The 17,500-nt window shown below is 43.2% G+C and overlaps 2 protein-coding genes across 4 annotated transcripts in view; both read left to right on the top strand.

Annotated features, from left to right (window-relative positions):
* The window catches only part of LOC113816149 (uncharacterized), a 23,692-nt gene extending 16,472 nt beyond the window's left edge, over positions 1 to 7,220 (top strand). Inside the window, exons 2-6 of one of the 2 annotated variants that reach the window (XM_070140434.1) lie at positions 236 to 374; positions 3,405 to 3,549; positions 3,666 to 4,208; positions 4,557 to 4,820; positions 4,987 to 7,220. In XM_070140434.1, the coding sequence (XP_069996535.1) occupies positions 3,535 to 3,549; positions 3,666 to 4,208; positions 4,557 to 4,820; positions 4,987 to 6,939 (2,775 nt within the window). In that variant the 5' untranslated portion in view covers positions 236 to 374; positions 3,405 to 3,534 and the 3' untranslated portion in view covers positions 6,940 to 7,220. Of the gene's footprint in view, positions 1 to 235; positions 375 to 2,094; positions 2,325 to 3,404; positions 3,550 to 3,665; positions 4,209 to 4,556; positions 4,821 to 4,986 lie in introns of those variants that run through there. The other variant, XM_070140433.1, reaches the window with a different exon arrangement.
* A 4,673-nt stretch (positions 7,221 to 11,893) lies between these two features.
* LOC113816151 (uncharacterized) lies at positions 11,894 to 16,463 on the top strand. 2 transcript variants are annotated; one of them, XM_070140436.1, is made up of 5 exons: positions 11,894 to 12,108; positions 12,591 to 12,735; positions 12,853 to 13,395; positions 13,744 to 14,007; positions 14,174 to 16,463. In XM_070140436.1, exons 1-5 carry the CDS (start codon positions 11,975 to 11,977, stop codon positions 15,884 to 15,886), a joined length of 2,799 nt encoding a protein of 932 aa, XP_069996537.1. In that variant the 5' UTR covers positions 11,894 to 11,974; the 3' UTR covers positions 15,887 to 16,463. The 2 variants fall into 2 exon arrangements, with proteins under 2 accessions (XP_069996537.1, XP_069996536.1); XM_070140435.1 differs by having other exon boundaries at positions 12,853 to 14,007; positions 14,174 to 16,459.
* The last annotated feature ends 1,037 nt before the right edge of the window (positions 16,464 to 17,500 follow it).

Consider the following 17,500-nt stretch of genomic DNA (forward strand, 5'->3'; position numbering starts at 1 on the left):
TATATATATATATATATATATATATATATATATATATATATGTATATATGCATGCATCTATGTATTTGTGTAGGTTTGTATGTGTATACATAAGTGTATGGATATATATTTACGCATATTGTATAAGAATAAGTTTATGTAAACACGCTTATATCTTTATTAATACATATACATTTAAGGATATTCAGACCATTTCTTCTCATCCCTATGAGTAACCGCCGTGCCAATCTTTCAGGAATTGGCGAGTAATTTTTCGCAGATTCCCGGAACCGCCCAGCCCAGCCCTCGGCGAATAGGCAGGACTCATTCACCACACCTTCACTTCGCCAAAACCCCACGCCAAAATAGAACGAACTGGCAACCCCGCGCCGTCGGTAAGTTGACTTTGGTTTCGAGTAAGTTAGCCTTATATTCTATCTATCGGTGCCTATTTTGTCCCCTTTGTGCCGTGGGTTCAGTGCCGTAGCCCATTGCATATGCAGCTAACGTAATGACGGGAGAGAGCTGCATCAGATCAAGAGAGAAATTCGCGCGGGTCATTGTCAGGAAAATACTAGATAGTTCCAGAAACCGGATCTCGACCGTGACGTCATAGGTGAGTCACAGTAGCGCTGTCTCTCTTACGCTATATGTGCGTCGTCATTCATACACGGCCTTTTCGCAGTGGGCTTATAGAGGAAAGAGATATAGAAATTAGATAAAAAGTTAAGGAGAGATAAGACGAAAGCTTTTGTGACGTTCGAGATATGCGGGTTACGAAGGCAGGATGTCATTGCGGATATTTACTTCCTTACTTTACTCATATTTATTACAAGTTCTCTTTGTGACTGCAACACTCGATGAAGATTGCTGCAACGGGCGCTCAGTGGAAAATGCCAACTCTGCTCCCTTATCCGAACCTGTAATAATAGTTAATCCGTAAAAACAAGATTCGTGGCTTTGCCGTGCGTGTCTTGGCCGGCATCGTCGCTCAGCTGGCGACGGACCGCAGATCCTCACTATGACGTAGGCACTTCGGACTTCTCTCTCTCTCTCTCTCTCTCTCTCTCTCTCTCTCTCTCTCTCTCTCTCTCTCTCTCTCTCTCTCTCTCTCTCTCTCTCTCTCTCTCTCTCTCTCTCTCGATTACAAAAGAAAAGATACATATAAATACATGTATACAAAAAAATATAAATACATGTGTGTGTGTGTGTGTGTGTGCGTTTGCATCTGCATACACACGCACACACAGACACACACACATACACACACACACACACACACACACACACACACACACACACACACACACACACACACACACATATATATATATATATACATATATATATATTATATATATATATATATGTATGTATACATGCATACATGTATTAGAATACGCCATGATATGATATAGAATGATGTAACGCATGCACTCGCACGCACACACGTCCGTTTGTTGAGAGCTGAAACGCACACGCACGTGACACAACGTCAGAGGCCCCCAACTTGTCACGACTCAAAACAAAGACAAGTACCAACACGTGTCGGTGACTCACGGCGCCGGAACAGGCTGGGGCATGTCGACGTCCTCCTCGCCACTGCCTCGTCAGGATCTGGTGGTAAATATCCTCGGGTGTTTGTGCGTTCACGTTGTTCTTCGCGTTGTTCTTCGTGGAACCGGAGAAAGGGCGACGCTCATGTTTGTTCCGCTGCGATGAGGGGGTTCAAAGGGGGGGGGGGGTATAGGGAACTCCCGTGAGTCTGGGATACTCCGGGAGGGGGGGGGGTTATCAGAAGATGTCGCGAGGTGGTGGAAATTTCTTCAAAAAGGGTCAAGGGGTGCGCTGAATTTTCCATTTTTCTTCTCTTTTTTGTCGTCTTCTTTAAGACGAATTAAGAACAGGTTTGTTCCTGTTTCGATTCTTCTTCGTTACTTCGTATGTATATTTTCTTGCAATGTAAATGAAGAATATTTAATGAATTATGTACGTGCGTATGTAATTATTATTGATATCAACAAGGTAAACTGTCCGAAAAAAATACCATTCAAAGAAGTGGTGACGTAAGCATGACGCAATCTCGGGGTCGAGGCATAAATACCGCGCCACCTGAACGCCAACGTTTAGTCGACCAGTGACAGTGGCTGAGTGAACATCAACGCTCATGAAAACTCACACTCGTCTTGGTGTTTACTGTAGCTCGGAAAAATGGTCAAGTGCAGAGAATTAATTTGGAAATACTTTAACAGTGAACCAGTGAATAATAAGGAGAATTCCTACATCAATATTTCAAGGCGAAAGCGCATATACAGCAAAGCTTACATGGCAAACGCATCAAAGAGGTAAGTTACTTTCTTCCAAACTATGAACACCGACAAAGGTTGCGTCAAAAAGTTTCTTTAAACCTTATAGAAATAGGTTTATGTGTGTCCTAAGAATACTGTTTGTAGATCAAGAACTTACTGTTCTAAATACATTAGATTTTTTTTCTTTTAGTTGATAGACAAGGTGCTGTTGTGTACAGAATGTTCAGTCAAAACGAGTGACACTTAATCTTTTCACTTAAATCTTATGATTAATCATATATTTGTTATTAACACTTAAATTTGGTGCAAGAAAGCTCGTACGATCTGTGGAAGTAGAGAGGAAAGCCAAGGTTTATTTCTTTATTAATTCCGTTTGAACTTAGTTATTTAAATTGACATTAAATGCTGCTTGAATACTTGTGATTTGATGTTAAAAGGAACTTAAGTTTTATATTTGGTTGGAATGTTAGGTTTGCTTTTCTCCCTCAATATGTGTGTGGATAGATAGATTGCTACAGATATATGCGTAAACGTAAATATAAACACATTCTCTCTCTCTCTCTCTCTCTCTCTCTCTCTTTCTCTCTCTTTCTCTCTTTCTCTCTTTCTCTCTTTCTCTCTCTCTCTCTCTCTCTCTCTCTCTCTTTCTCTCTCTCTCTCTCTCTCTCTCTCTCTCTCTCTCTCTCTCTCTCTCTCTGTCTCTCTCTGCTCTTCCCCTCTCTCTCTCTGCTCTTCCCCTCTCTCTCTCTGCTCTTCCCCTCTCTCTCTTTCTCTCTCCCCCTCTCCCCCTCTCTCTCCCCATCTCCCCTCCCTTCCTCACTTCCCCCCATTATTATGTGATCAGAAACAAAGTGTATTAAGGCATATCTGTTTGGTGCGCGTATAACATGTCCCATTTGATTAGGGAACAAACCAGAAACTGGGTTACAGAGTAACCTGTACATACATGTGTTCTTTACATGATTGCGAGCTAGATGCCTAATAATTACAATCAACATTATTACACACTTTTTATGCTACTCTTCATTTCATATTTCCTCCTTATTTTACCATACACCATTTTAGACTCGTTTTGTTGCATGAAAAACAGTACACTAAAACTGCACTTTCCTCCAGTTCGCACCGGCCGAAGTGGCGAAGGGTCTGCGATGACTGGGTCGACAGGCGACTGGAGGACCGCCAGGGCGTCACCACGCCAGTCCACGTCCTGTACAACACTTACCTCAGCGAGAACCCACACCACTACATGGACATAGCACAGGTAGGAACCAGATTTCCAGTCAGCTGAACCACTGGTCTTTAGTCTAGATTTTCAATAATTGTTTCGTGCAGGATCGACTTGCAAGTGTACTAATAGGATTCTTGATTTTGTTTCAGTTCGGAAAGGTTCTCAAGTCCCGATTCAAGAACCAGAAGTGCCGACGCGGAGGCCAAGGAGCTCAGATCTACGTCTACAAAAATGTGGCCATCAAATCCCTGGACGAAGCCAAGGCTGACGTCAGTCCGCCCGGCCCTCGCCTAGCGATCAGCAGTGACGTCACTCCCCCACTCCCATGCCCTGCCACCCACACTGCTGTCACTGCCTCCCCTCCACGCCCTGGCTCCGCCACCCTCAGTGATGTCAGTGTATCCCCCTCACGCAGCGCCACCCCTGCTGACGTCAGAGCCCCTTCTCCAACGCAGCCCACCAAGAGGAAGGCTTTTGCCGAGTCCTCCATCATTCCTAAAAAGCGAAAGTATATTTTCGAGGACAGCTTTCCTCAAGTCGCGCCTCCTGCTAGTCTTGCTGCTGAGTCCTTCGTCAGCAGGAGCGAGCACAGCGCCTCTCCTGCTGCTCCAAGTATGGCGTCTCAGCAGGACCCCAGCGAGATGGCAGCCTGTGGCAGCGACGTACAGGAGCCACCTCGACTCCTGGCCAAAGTGAGCAACAATTACCATCTGCTAAGTGACGCCAATAGCGAAAAGTTGTCCAGAAGTAGACATTGGTCGCCAGCACTCATTGAGGATAGTGGAGGGACCGCTGACTTGCCTTTAGACCACTTTTCGAAAAGTTTAAGCTTGAAACAGGGTGCATTCGAAAAAGATCAAATTTATTGCGAGTCCAACTTAAAAACTTTACATAAAACAGACACTATTTTACCTCCAATTGCCAGCGAAAACAATCATTCGAAAACACTAACTTCTATTGAAAACGTCTTATCGGAAATTGAAAAGGTTAACAACATCATCAACGTCGACTCCTATTCACTCCGCGCATCGTCTCCTCAGAGCCAGGCTCCCAAGTACAACCTGAGGCCAACCTCACACGTGGCACCAGCGTCGTTTGACGAGAGCAGCCTCAGGGATGAGGAACAGCATGTTAGTGGAGAAGAAGGACCTGTGGAGGGCCAAGGGATCAGCTGCAGGATGGCAGTAGGACGCAAGTGGGTGGACGCTCAGCTGAGGGACGAGCCAGGGGCGAGGACCTTTGCATGGGAGGTGGCAGCAGCCTATGCCCGCGACCATCCCGACGAACCTCTTCCTGATACCAGCGTAAGTAGAGTCGTGTGGCGCTTGCTATCCTCATACTTTTCACATGGAGAACCATTGTGACAGGAATGTTGCTTTGCCCAACACTGTTTCCCTTTTTGAGTTTCCAAGAACAGAAACCAATCGAAAGCCACTTTGTCTAATATTTTCTTTACCTTTTTCTTTCCAGATCGCAGTGCTGATCCGAAACAAATTCCCGTCCAGAAGAAAAGCCTTCAAACAAGGTCCTGTTACTACATATTACTTCCAAGACCTAGAGCTTGTCAATCGCGAAGGACTGTGTGACGTTCCATCCGTGAAGGAGGACCGAGGGTCTCCAAGTAGCGTGGAGGGAAAGGCCAGTCCATCAGACCACGCGCATGGAACAGAATCCTCCACCCTGGTCAAGACATCAGAGGACGGCAAACCCATTGCTGTGGTAAACCCTCCAGCCCAAAGTGTATTTATGATGAACGGGGTCCCATGCGTGGCCTTGAGGGTCACCCCTATTAGCGTGGGGTCATCGGGGTCTCAGGGAGGTGCTGCTCAACAGGGGTCTTTGGAGAGCGACAAGCGGAAGGGCAGCATTTCGTATGAGGTCCTCTCTTCAGCGAACCTTCCCCGAATCCCGAAAGAGCAAACTGATCCTCCGTCTCAGTCCCCCCAAACACACAATGTTTCTAAAAACGGTCTCTTCAGACTCTCAAGTTCTGCAAAGGCTGAGGTGACTCCACTTCTACAATCGGGAGTCGCTGATTCGCCCAAACAAATACTTAGTAACTTCCAAGTAAAAATAGAATCGCTCAGTGAGAATAAGAGTGCATTCGATCAGTCAAGCTCGCCAAAATACGATAGTAATTCAGATATGAACGTTTCGCAATATATCGATAGTGAAATGAATAGTGAAGTGAAAGACGATATTGTTAAAGTGCTTCCAACACCATTAATGACAGACATTCCTAATCTTACGGAAAAGGTCAACGAAGAGACGAAGGATCATATTCAAATCAATGAGAACGTATCTTCACCAGAGAAAATATCAGAAAATCTTAGTTCAGCTGAAACGGCGTCACCGAAAAAGGTGGTGGAGAATTCGGAATTCCAGGTCCAGAAATCGAAGGCCTGGGATGCGGACATGAGGAAATTTGCTCGCACGAATAATCAAGAAAGCAAAAAAGTGAGGAGAAATAAAAATCCAAGGAAGAGTTCAAAGCCTTGCGAAAATTCCCTTAGCAAAACCAAGGAAAGTGAAGCATCTTTAGCAAGGAAAGGTGATGATGGTCAGAACTGTATGGAGAGTGCAACCGACCAAGAAACGAAACACAGGTTTGACGAAGGACGCATGGAGAGTATCAAGAGAACGATCCTGGAGACGGCGCTTAATCTGTTCTCTGAGGAGGGAGCGGCGCTGCCCGAGGGCGAGCGCGCCCGGAGGCTGGAGGCGGCCCTGTACGAGCGAAATCCAGCCGTGCACTACGAGGACGGCGTCCCGTGGCCCTCCTCACACAGCGAGGACGCTGAGGAGTTCCCGTGTCGAGCGTCACAAGTCCTGGCGGAGGCCAGTGCGCTAGCCCAGGGGGACGCCACGCAGCTCCTGTACCACCACCAGTATTGCCCCGGCCAAGGCTGCTCGTACAACGGCGAGCTGTGCCTGAGCCTGAGGGCGGCTTACACGCACATCAGCATCTTCCGCCATCGATGCCACGTGTGGCACTGCTTCAACAGCGTGCTGGCACTGCACGCCAGCTCGTGCAGCAGGGTGGACTGCCCCGTGCAGTTCTGCCTGTTCGCCAAGCACGAGCTCAGCAGCAGAGGGCTGGTGTCGTGGTCGCCAGTGGAGGCTGAGCGGCAGCTGTTGCGGCAGGAGTTCGCCGCGTGCGAGCGGTCGGGGCGGCACGAGGCGCGGCTGCACTGCCACCACCGGCAGCGGGTCCAGCTGCCCTTGCCGAAGCCCGTGGCGAAGGCCCGCGGGACGCAGCCTGGGGACGGCGCAGCAGACGTGGAGTCGCGCGGCCTCGAGGTAGTCGGGGAACTCCTGGTGGGGAGGAGGAGTCCCTCCTTCACCAGTCCTGTCCTGAGTGCGCTGCAGGTGGCTGCAGCCACGCAGGGGGGCGCAGAGAGCGATTCCAGCGGCAGTTCCTGAGGACGAGCCATGCCCTTGGAGTGCAGTTCAGAGAACTGCCTTTTCGAGGGCGAAATTGCGTTCCTTTTAAGACAAGCTGCAGATTCGGTCGTGCGCATGACATGAAAAATAAAACTAGCTTATAAGGCAATCATTGTATATCCTTTTATGAAGTACAAAATATTGTTATATTATTTAGATATAATTGTTGAGTGCATTTGCTATATTTGTTTCCCATTAATAATTTCCACAACTATATATTTTCAGATTATTATTTATCAAATAAATTATTCTATTTTACATGTCCCTCGTTTAATTTTACCAAAACAACCGTGAAGTTAAGAATATATATATATATATATATATATATATATATATATATATATATATATATATATATATATATATATACACACACACACACAAATATAAGTAGACAAGATTCTGACATCAAAAGTAAATCCTCAAATCCACTTTTCTCTCTTGTGATTCTCAGATTCCAGATTTTCGTCAAGAAATTATTGTCAAATTTCTTCAGCGAACAAACTCTATCCCTTCTCTCTTGACGCGACGCATTTCCGTGTATCAGTTTCCCTTCTCTGTAATCGGCCAGCTTGTCATAGAACGTGGATTTGACAGTGTCATTCTGATTATCATCATTATTGCCTTTATCATTCTATAAATTACTTTTAGTTATTATGTTCATTATGATCTGCTTTATAATTAATTATGCTCATATCAATTCACAAGTCAAATATGCACATCTTGCCGAAATCATTTTATCCTTTGTCCCCCTAAATAAATCATCAATCTGCATTTGATATTCCAAAGCAGTTTACAAAAAAAAAAAAAAAAAAAAATCGTCATTTCATTTTCTTCACTTTTGCAAAAACGCGGAAGAGGTCGCAGGTCTGCTGACTTCTCGGAGTACAATGCAGGGCTAAGTTAGGTTAGGTTAGGTTAGGTTAGGTTAGGTTAGGTTAGATTAGATTAGATTAGATTAGATTAGATTAGATTAGATTAGATTAGATTAGATTAGATTAGATTAGATTAGATTAGATTAGATTTGATTAGGTTAGGTTAGAAATGAGAAATGATTGGGTTGGAGTCTGTTCTTTGATAATTCAGAAAGTTGAAGGAAGGCAATTTGGGTCTTTGAGAGGAAATGCAGTTCAGATTGTTGAGAGATGAATACGGTCAGACTGTCTTTAAGAAAAATATTTTTAGAATATTTAAAGAAAACAGTTAGAATTTTCATAGAAACTGAATTTAGATTTTGTAATAACAGGAGAAGAGCTTTTCAAGTTTTGGGAGAATCAGTTCAATCTAGTTTTTGAAGAAAAAAGTTATGTTTTTCTTTTTGTTACAGGAAAACTAAGATACAAATATATTTCTTATAATATCCTCATTTTTTCTTTTTTTATGAATGATAACAAAGAAAACACACTACTACGCAACGTCATGAAACATTAGACCCCTCAAATAAGTGAAAAACATAAAAAAAAAGGCTTCATTCACAAGTCAGGCCCGTCACATGGCGTCACGCTCCTGCACCACTACGCGCAACACCCCCCCCCCCACCTCCCCATCCGCTGCCTGCTGTGACAAGCTCTGGCCGGGAGAGCGTGCTGGAGCATGAGGCTTTGCCGCTATGCAGGCCAGGCATGTCACTGCGTGCGCGCGCGTGTGCGTTTGTTATATGTAAACAGATAGGAAATTGGATTACATGTGGATATAGATATATAAGCTGAGAGAGAAAAGGAAGGAGCCCTTACTTTCTCCCCCCCTTTAGTCCATTCAACGGGAGGGGGAGAGACCGAGTGAGGGAGGGTATGATGTGTGTGTGTGTGTGTGTGTGTGTGTGTGTGTGTGTGTGTGTGTGTGTGTGTGTGTGTGTGGGTGTGTGAGAGAGAGAGAGAGAGAGAGAGAGAGAGGATAGAAAGGAGAGAGAGAGAGATAAAATATGAAGATAGAGAATGGGGGAATCGAAAGAGGAGAGAAGGGGAATGTGAAAGGAGACAGAGAGAGATAGAAAGAGAGAAAGGAGACAGACAGACAGCGAAAAGTTATTACTGCATTCACCACCCTCTATCTCTCTCTCTCTATCTATTTCACTCTCTCCCCTCTTTCCATCTTTCACCTATGCCTTATTACTTTCTCCTCGTATTTTGTTTATATGGTGAGTTTCTAAAGCTGTTATCATTTAGGGGCAGGAGGAAGTTGACTATCAAAGGGCAGTGGGAGTCAGCTGTCCAGGGGGTAGCCGTCGGGGAGGGGGCTTATCCATGGGGTGGGTGGGGGGGGGGGGGGGGGCTCCGAACGGCCCCAGGGGAAGGGCTCCAGCGCTCGCTCCGCCTCGAGAGACTCCTCCTCGAGTTGCGCGGAAGAGGGCAGGCCTGCGACGGGAAGCCGACGTGTTCAGGACTTGTTCGGAAACGAAATCTTTCGCCGGATTTCCTGATAGTCTTCCGCACGCCTTACTTCAGGGGAGAGGGGGTGGGGGGGGGGTAGGTCCTTAATTAAGGCTATGGGTGTCAAGATCTGTTAACCTTTCGTTATTTTATTTTATCATTTTTCATTTAATTGCCTATATATATATATATATATATATATATATATATATATATATATATATATATATATATATATATATATATATATATATATATATATATATATATATATATATATATATATATATATATATATATATATATATATGTATGTATGTATGTATGTATATATGCATTTTTACTTTAATGTTATTAGTATCTTTTGGGTAATCAACATCATCATCCTCATCACCATGAACGTTCTTACTACAAAATTCCCATTTATTTTTACTCTATTTGCCCATCAGCATGACTGTTCTTATTAGTATAATCATCATTGCTCTTATCGTTCGTATCGGCGTTATCATTACCACCGTCACCCACTGGCCTTCACCCAACGTGTTCAAAACGTGTTTCAGTAAACGGCGACTTTTAATGAGAAATGAGATGCCTGTTTATCCCTTTTCCCAGAAGGAGAAAGGGACGCCAAGCACAGGAAGAGATAAGAACGGGAAGAGGCAGATCTCCACAATGATGATGATGATGATGATGATAAAGATACTAATGATGATGATGGTGATGATGATAAAGATACTAATGATGATGATGGTGATGATGATAAAGATACTAATGATGATGATGATAATGATAAAGATACTAATGATGATGATGATGATAATGATATACTAATGATGATGATGGTGATGATGATAAAGATACTAATGATGATGATGATGATGATAAAGATACTAATGATGATGATGAGGATGATGATAAAGATACTAATGATGATGATAATGATAAAGATACTAATGATGATGATGATGATAATGGTAAAGATACTAATGATGATGATGATGATAATGATAAAGATACTAATGATGATGATGATAATGATAAAGATACTAATGATGATGATGATGATAATGATAAAGATACTAATGATGATGATGATAATGATAATGATAAAGATACTAATGATGATGATGATGATAATGATAATGATACAGATACTAATGATGATGATGATGATGATAAAGATACTAATGATGATGATGATAATGATAATGATAAAGATACTAATGATGATGATGATGATAATGATAAAGATACTAATGATGATGATGATGATAATGATAATGATAAAGATACTAATGATGATGATGATGATGATAAAGATACTAATGATGATGATGATGATAATGATAATGATAAAGATACTAATGGTGATGATGATGATAATGGTAAAGATACTAATGATGATGATAATGATAAAGATACTAATGATGATGATGATAATGATAAAGATTCTAATGATGATGATGATGATGATGATGATAAAGATACTAATGATGATGATGATGATGATAAAGATACTAATGATGATGATGATGATAATGATAAAGATTCTAATGATGATGATGATGATGATGATGATGATGATAAAGATACTAATGATGATGATGATAAGGATACTAATGATAATGATGATAAGGATACTAATGATGATGATAAGGACATGATATGGTGATGATAGCTACAATAATATGGATAATGTAAGGACATTAATGAGGATAATGAAAATAATGATGATAGCAATAATGATAATGATAACTTTTATTATTATTATCATTATTATTATTATTATCATTGCTATTTATATATTTACGAAATATTTCGTCTTAAATTTTATTCTGGCTCGAAATCACTCCATGCTCAGGACGAAGAATTAGTGTGAAGAAAGTACTCACATTATTCGTATAAGAAAAGCAAGTTTGAACTCCATTACTGAATTCTAAAAACAACAACAACAACAACAACAACAACAACAACAACAACAACAACAACAACAACAACAACAACAACGCCCATTGACATATTAAATTGAATTTTTCCTCTCACGCACATAGGCCTACATGTACGTACGTGTTTGTACGTGGAGGCGACGGAAGGAAAACGTTTTCTGTTCCTGTCGGAGTGCCTCTGTTGGCACTTGGCACTCCTGCCTTTCTTCGCTTCCTTTTGTGATTCCTTCTCTCTCTCTTTCGTTCTTTAACTGTCTCTATCCTTCTCTTCCTCTTTCGTTCTTTCTTTTCCTTTTCTTTTCTATTAGTCTCTTTCCTCTCCCACCTTTAACCCCCCCCCCTCTCTCTCTCTCTCTCTCTCTCTCTCTCTCTCTCTCTCTCTCTCTCTCTCTCTCTCTCTCTCTCTCTCTCTCTCTCTCTCTCTCTCTCTCTCTTCTCTTACGATCAAGTTTTCAGCACTTGCAATATAATCCAGCTTTGCCTCCTATCTAGACTGACGCAACCCTTCCAACGTAGACGAAAATAACTGAGGACAACGTTTTGTAACATGATGAAACACGTTTTTTTGCAGAGCTATATAAAGGCAGCGCTCACCTCGCCAACGTTCAGTGTGTTGTGCAGAGCGACCGGTAGTACACATTTATTCTCTCGCACGAACAGGTCTCCCACTTTCATCCACTTGCCTGATGTGACAGGAAAATGGTCAAGTGTAGAGCCTTCATCAGGAAATACTTGAATTCTGAATCCACAGATAATAAAGAGAATTCGAACTTACGTTTGTGTAATAGGAAGCGATCACATGGTAAAGCGCTCATGACGAGTCCTCTGCCAAGGTAGGTTTTCTCACACACGGAATCCTCAAAAATTTATAGATGTGTATTCTCTCTCTCTCTCTCTCTCTCTCTCTCTCTCTCTCTCTCTCTCTCTCTCTCTCTCTCTCTCTCTCTCTCTCTCTCTCTCTCTCTTTCTCTCTCTCTCTCTCTCTCTGGTACTATTTGGGGAATTTAAATGCCCCAAATTCTTACTTAAATGATATGATAGGGAAACGTTTGTCATGCCAGGAAAGAGATTTAACATAAGTAGTCTTATCTGTAGATGTGGAAGATAAAGATGAATGATAATTTGTGGTAGATAAGTATGAATACACACAGACACAAAATATCTCTTTCTCACTTTCTCTCTTTCCCCAATTATTCCTCTCCTTGGCGAATCATATTTGGGTGTCTCTTTTGCACACACACTCTCTCTCTCTCTCTTCGCTCACACATTGGCTCCCTCCGAATCCTCATCTTACCAACGCCCTTAATTCCTCCAGTTCGCACCGGCCGAAGTGGCGAAGGGTCTGCGATGACTGGGTCGACAGGCGACTGGAGGACCGCCAGGGCGTCACCACGCCAGTCCACGTCCTGTACAACACTTACCTCAGCGAGAACCCACACCACTACATGGACATAGCACAGGTAGGAACCAGATTTCCAGTCAGCTGAACCACTGGCCTTTAGTCTAGATTTTCAATAATTGTTTCGTGCAGGATCGACTTGCAAGTGTACTAATAGGATTCTTGATTTTGCTTTCAGTTCGGAAAGGTTCTCAAGTCCCGATTCAAGAACCAGAAGTGCCGACGCGGAGGCCAAGGAGCTCAGATCTACGTCTACAAAAATGTGGCCATCAAATCCCTGGACGAAGCCAAGGCTGACGTCAGTCCGCCCGGCCCTCGCTTAGCGATCAGCAGTGACGTCACTCCCCCACTCCCATGCTCTGCTACCCACACTGCTGTCACTGCCTCCCCTCCACGCCCTGGCTCCGCCACCCTCAGTGATGTCAGTGTGTCCCCCTCACGCAGCGCCACCCCTGCTGACGTCAGAGCCCCTTCTCCAACGCAGCCCACCAAGAGGAAGGCTTCTGCCGAGTCCTCCATCATTCCTAAAAAGCGAAAGTATATTTTCGAGGACAGCTTTCCTCAAGTCGCGCCTCCTGCTAGTCTTGCCGCTGAGTCCTTCGTCAGCAGGAGCGAGCACAGCGCCTCTCCTGCTGCTCCAAGTATGGCGTCTCAGCAGGACCCCAGCGAGATGGCAGCCTGTGGCAGCGACGTACAGGAGCCACCTCGACTCCTGGCCAAAGTGAGCAACAATTACCATCTGCTAAGTGACGCCAATAGCGAAAAGTTGTCCAGAAGTAGACACTGGTCGCCAGCACTCATTGAGGATAGTGGAGGGACCGCTGACTTGCCTTTAGACCACTTTTCGAAAAGTTTAAGCTTGAAACAGGGTGCATTCGAAAAAGATCAAATTTATTGCGAGTCCAACTTAAAAACTTTACATAAAACAGACACTATTTTACCTCCAATTGCCAGCGAAAACAATCATTCGAAAACACTAACTTCTATTGAAAACGTCTTATCGGAAATTGAAAAGGTTAACAACATCATCAACGTCGACTCCTATTCACTCCGCGCATCGTCTCCTCAGAGCCAGGCTCCCAAGTACAACCTGAGGCCAACCTCACACGTGGCACCAGCGTCGTCTGACGAAAGCAGCCTCAGGGATGAGGAACAGCATGTTAGTGGAGAAGAAGGACCTGTGGAGGGCCAAGGGATCAGCTGCAGGATGGCAGTAGGACGCAAGTGGGTGGACACTCAGCTGAGGGACGAACCAGGGGCGAGGACCTTTGCATGGGAGGTGGCAGCAGCCTATGCCCGCGACCATCCCGACGAACCTCTTCCTGATACCAGCGTAAGTAGAGTCGTGTAGTGCTTGCTATCCTCATACTTTTCACATGGAGAACCATTGTGACAGGAATGTTGCTTTGCCCAACACTGTTTCCCTTTTTGAGTTTCCAAGAACAGAGACCAATCGAAAGCCACTTTGTCTAATATTTTCTTTACCTTTTTCTTTCCAGATCGCAGTGCTGATCCGAAACAAATTCCCGTCCAGAAGAAAAGCCTTCAAACAAGGTCCTGTTACTACATATTACTTCCAAGACCTAGAACTTGTCAGTCGCAAAGGACTGTGTGAAGTTCCGAGTGTGACGGAGCACAAGGGGATTCCAGCCAGCATGAAGGATAAGGCTGCTCCATCTGTCAAAACCTTTGTTGGCAACTTGCCTGGCGCAGAAGCCTCCTCTTTCGTCAAGATATCAGAGGACATCAAACCAATCAGTGTTGTAAAGCCTCCAGCCCAAAGCATATTATTTAGAAACGGGGTCCCATGCATAGTTCTGAAAGTCAAACCCTTCATCGTTAGGCCGTCCAACCCTCAAGTGAAAACTATTCAAGTAGGACCTCTGCGGAGTCATGGCCAGCAGGAGGACATTTCGTTTAAGGTCCTTCATTTACCCAAACCACAAACTCCCTCAAATTGTCTAAGTTTCCAACCGCCCACTTCAGCAAATTTTGAAGACAGAGGAGCTTATGAGATTCCCTTCCTTCAGCCAGAAGTTAATGCTTCTTCCAAACAACAACTAACCAGCTTCCACGTGAAGGGGAAATCACAAATTGGGGAAAACACCTCAGCTGAGTATCTAAAGGCTTCACAAAGAGGCCAAAAAGGCGATATGAGTGTGTTGGAGTATATTCAGAGTGAAATGACTGGTGGAGAACTAAATGATAATAAAGACACATTTCTTAATCCATCAACCACATACATTCCTATTGCCCAAAAAAATGTTAACAGACAAACTAATAAGAAAGTACGAAGAAACCAAAAAGTATGTCAATCTCAGAAAATACTTAAAACAAAAATAATTGATGATCATATCGTGGGATCTCAGGGCCATAAGTCAAAAGTATGGGATGAGGATATGAGGAAATTTGCACATTCAAATAACCAAGATGCAAAAGTTGTTAAAAGTAATAAAAAAACAAGAAAGCTATTGAAGCATTGTAAAGATTCTTTGGACAAATATAGCCGTAATAGAATAACTCTTTCTAATCAAAACTGGAAGCCTGAGGAAAAGGCCAGTGGCCAAGAAACCGAAGACCACAGGGAGAGTATCAAGAGAACGATCCTGGAGACGGCGCTTAATCTGTTCTCTGAGGAGGGGGCGGCGCTGCCCGAGGGCGAGCGCGCCCGGAGGCTGGAGGCGGCCCTGTACGAGCGAAACCCAGCCGTGCACTACGAGGACGGCGTCCCGTGGCCCTCCTCACACAGCGAGGACGCTGAGGAGTTCCCGTGTCGAGCGTCACAAGTCCTGGCGGAGGCCAGTGCGCTGGCCCAGGGGGACGCCACGCAGCTCCTGTACCACCACCAGTATTGCCCCGGCCAAGGCTGCTCGTACAACGGCGAGCTGTGCCTGAGCCTGAGGGCGGCTTACACGCACATCAGCATCTTCCGCCATCGATGCCACGTGTGGCACTGCTTCAACAGCGTGCTGGCACTGCACGCCAGCTCGTGCAGCAGGGTGGACTGCCCCGTGCAGTTCTGCCTGTTCGCCAAGCACGAGCTCAGCAGCAGAGGGCTGGTGTCGTGGTCGCCAGTGGAGGCTGAGCGGCAGCTGTTGCGGCAGGAGTTCGCCGCGTGCGAGCGGTCGGGGCGGCACGAGGCGCGGCTGCACTGCCACCACCGGCAGCGGGTCCAGCTGCCCTTGCCGAAGCCCGCGCAGAAGGCTGGATGAGCAGACGCCAAGGTTCGCGGCGGGGAAGCGGCCAGAGCGCGCTTGGCTCGAAGAAAGGATCCAACTCTCAGGGATATGATTCGTTCGACAATTTATCAGAAACGAAAATATAAGCGAAGGAAATAGCGGACAGCTTAATTTTTCATTGCTGTCGTTTTGCTTTCCTCGCCTAAAAACAAATAGGTTAGACATTGTGACTTGTATCATATCTAGATATACATGTAATCTTGTAATCTTGTTTGGGTGCCAAAGTCATTTCTAATGGGTTGAATTTGAGCTCATGATATTCTGCAGGCTCTTCATGGAAGTATTTTGGCAAAATAGAAATGGCATAATTATTCTCATCTATGCTTCGCAAGAGAGAAAAAAAACGTTAATAATATCTATTTCTTCACTTTAATTCTATCTTGAAATCCAATGAAAGAATGTGATGTATGATACTATGCATGATATAAAAAGACATGAATTTAGAATATAAGGATATTCTAAACAGATTAACAAGTACTATCCAGGAAACAGCAGTAAACCGGACAAGGGCTGCATATTTGGCACCCTTTAACTATTATGTATTTATTATATTGTATGACGATATTAAGGGTCGCCCCAAAAAATATTTTTTTCCTATATTATATGCATTGATAGTTTAATATACAAAAGCATATGCTATGAAAACGTCAGATAATAAATATATTATAAACCTCTTTGCTTTCTTTGATAACCCCAAGTTGAGTATAAACAATACACATGTCCTGCTACACCATTAATATGATTATTCTTATTATTGTGGTTACAATTACTCATTATCATTATCTATTGTTATTATTATTGCCACAACCACTACCATCGTTATCATGGTCAAAATAACTATTATCATACATAATTATATCAGATATAATCGTTATCACTAATTACATTATTATAATCACCCTTATCATGGTTATTATTGTTATCGTGCATCTGTGTTCTTTGAGGTACAGTAGTAATGACCTCAGCTGGCATTCCTCCTGACCAGCGTTCCAAACCCGCGCTGCCAGTGGATGGTAACCAATATGTACGTGTGTACACATAGAGATATACATATACATATATACACATATGTATTATATATACATATACATATATATGCCTATATATACACACATGTATATATAGGTATATATATATATATATATATATATATATATATATATATATATATATATATATATATATATATATGTATGTATGTATGTATAAATACACATATACATATGTATATATATATATATATATATATATATATATATATATATATATATATATATATATATATACACATATGCATATGCATATGTATATATATCGTATATGTGTGTATATACATACATACATACATATATATATATATATATATATATATATATATATATATATATATATATATATATGTTCATATATATGTACATATCTGTATATATATGTATAGCGAATGCAGTGAGAGGAAGAAAAGTACAGCCCCGACCAGAACTTAAGACAAGACTTTATGCCCGTGACTGCACAAAGGGAATTCCAGGCGCATCAAGGCCTCTCGCGCTCAAGGTCTATATAAGTACTTATATAGACCTTGCTCGCGCT

The sequence above is a fragment of the Penaeus vannamei genome, chromosome 26 (assembly GCF_042767895.1).
Source record: "Penaeus vannamei isolate JL-2024 chromosome 26, ASM4276789v1, whole genome shotgun sequence".
In the NCBI taxonomy this organism is placed as follows: Eukaryota; Metazoa; Arthropoda; class Malacostraca; order Decapoda; family Penaeidae; genus Penaeus; species Penaeus vannamei.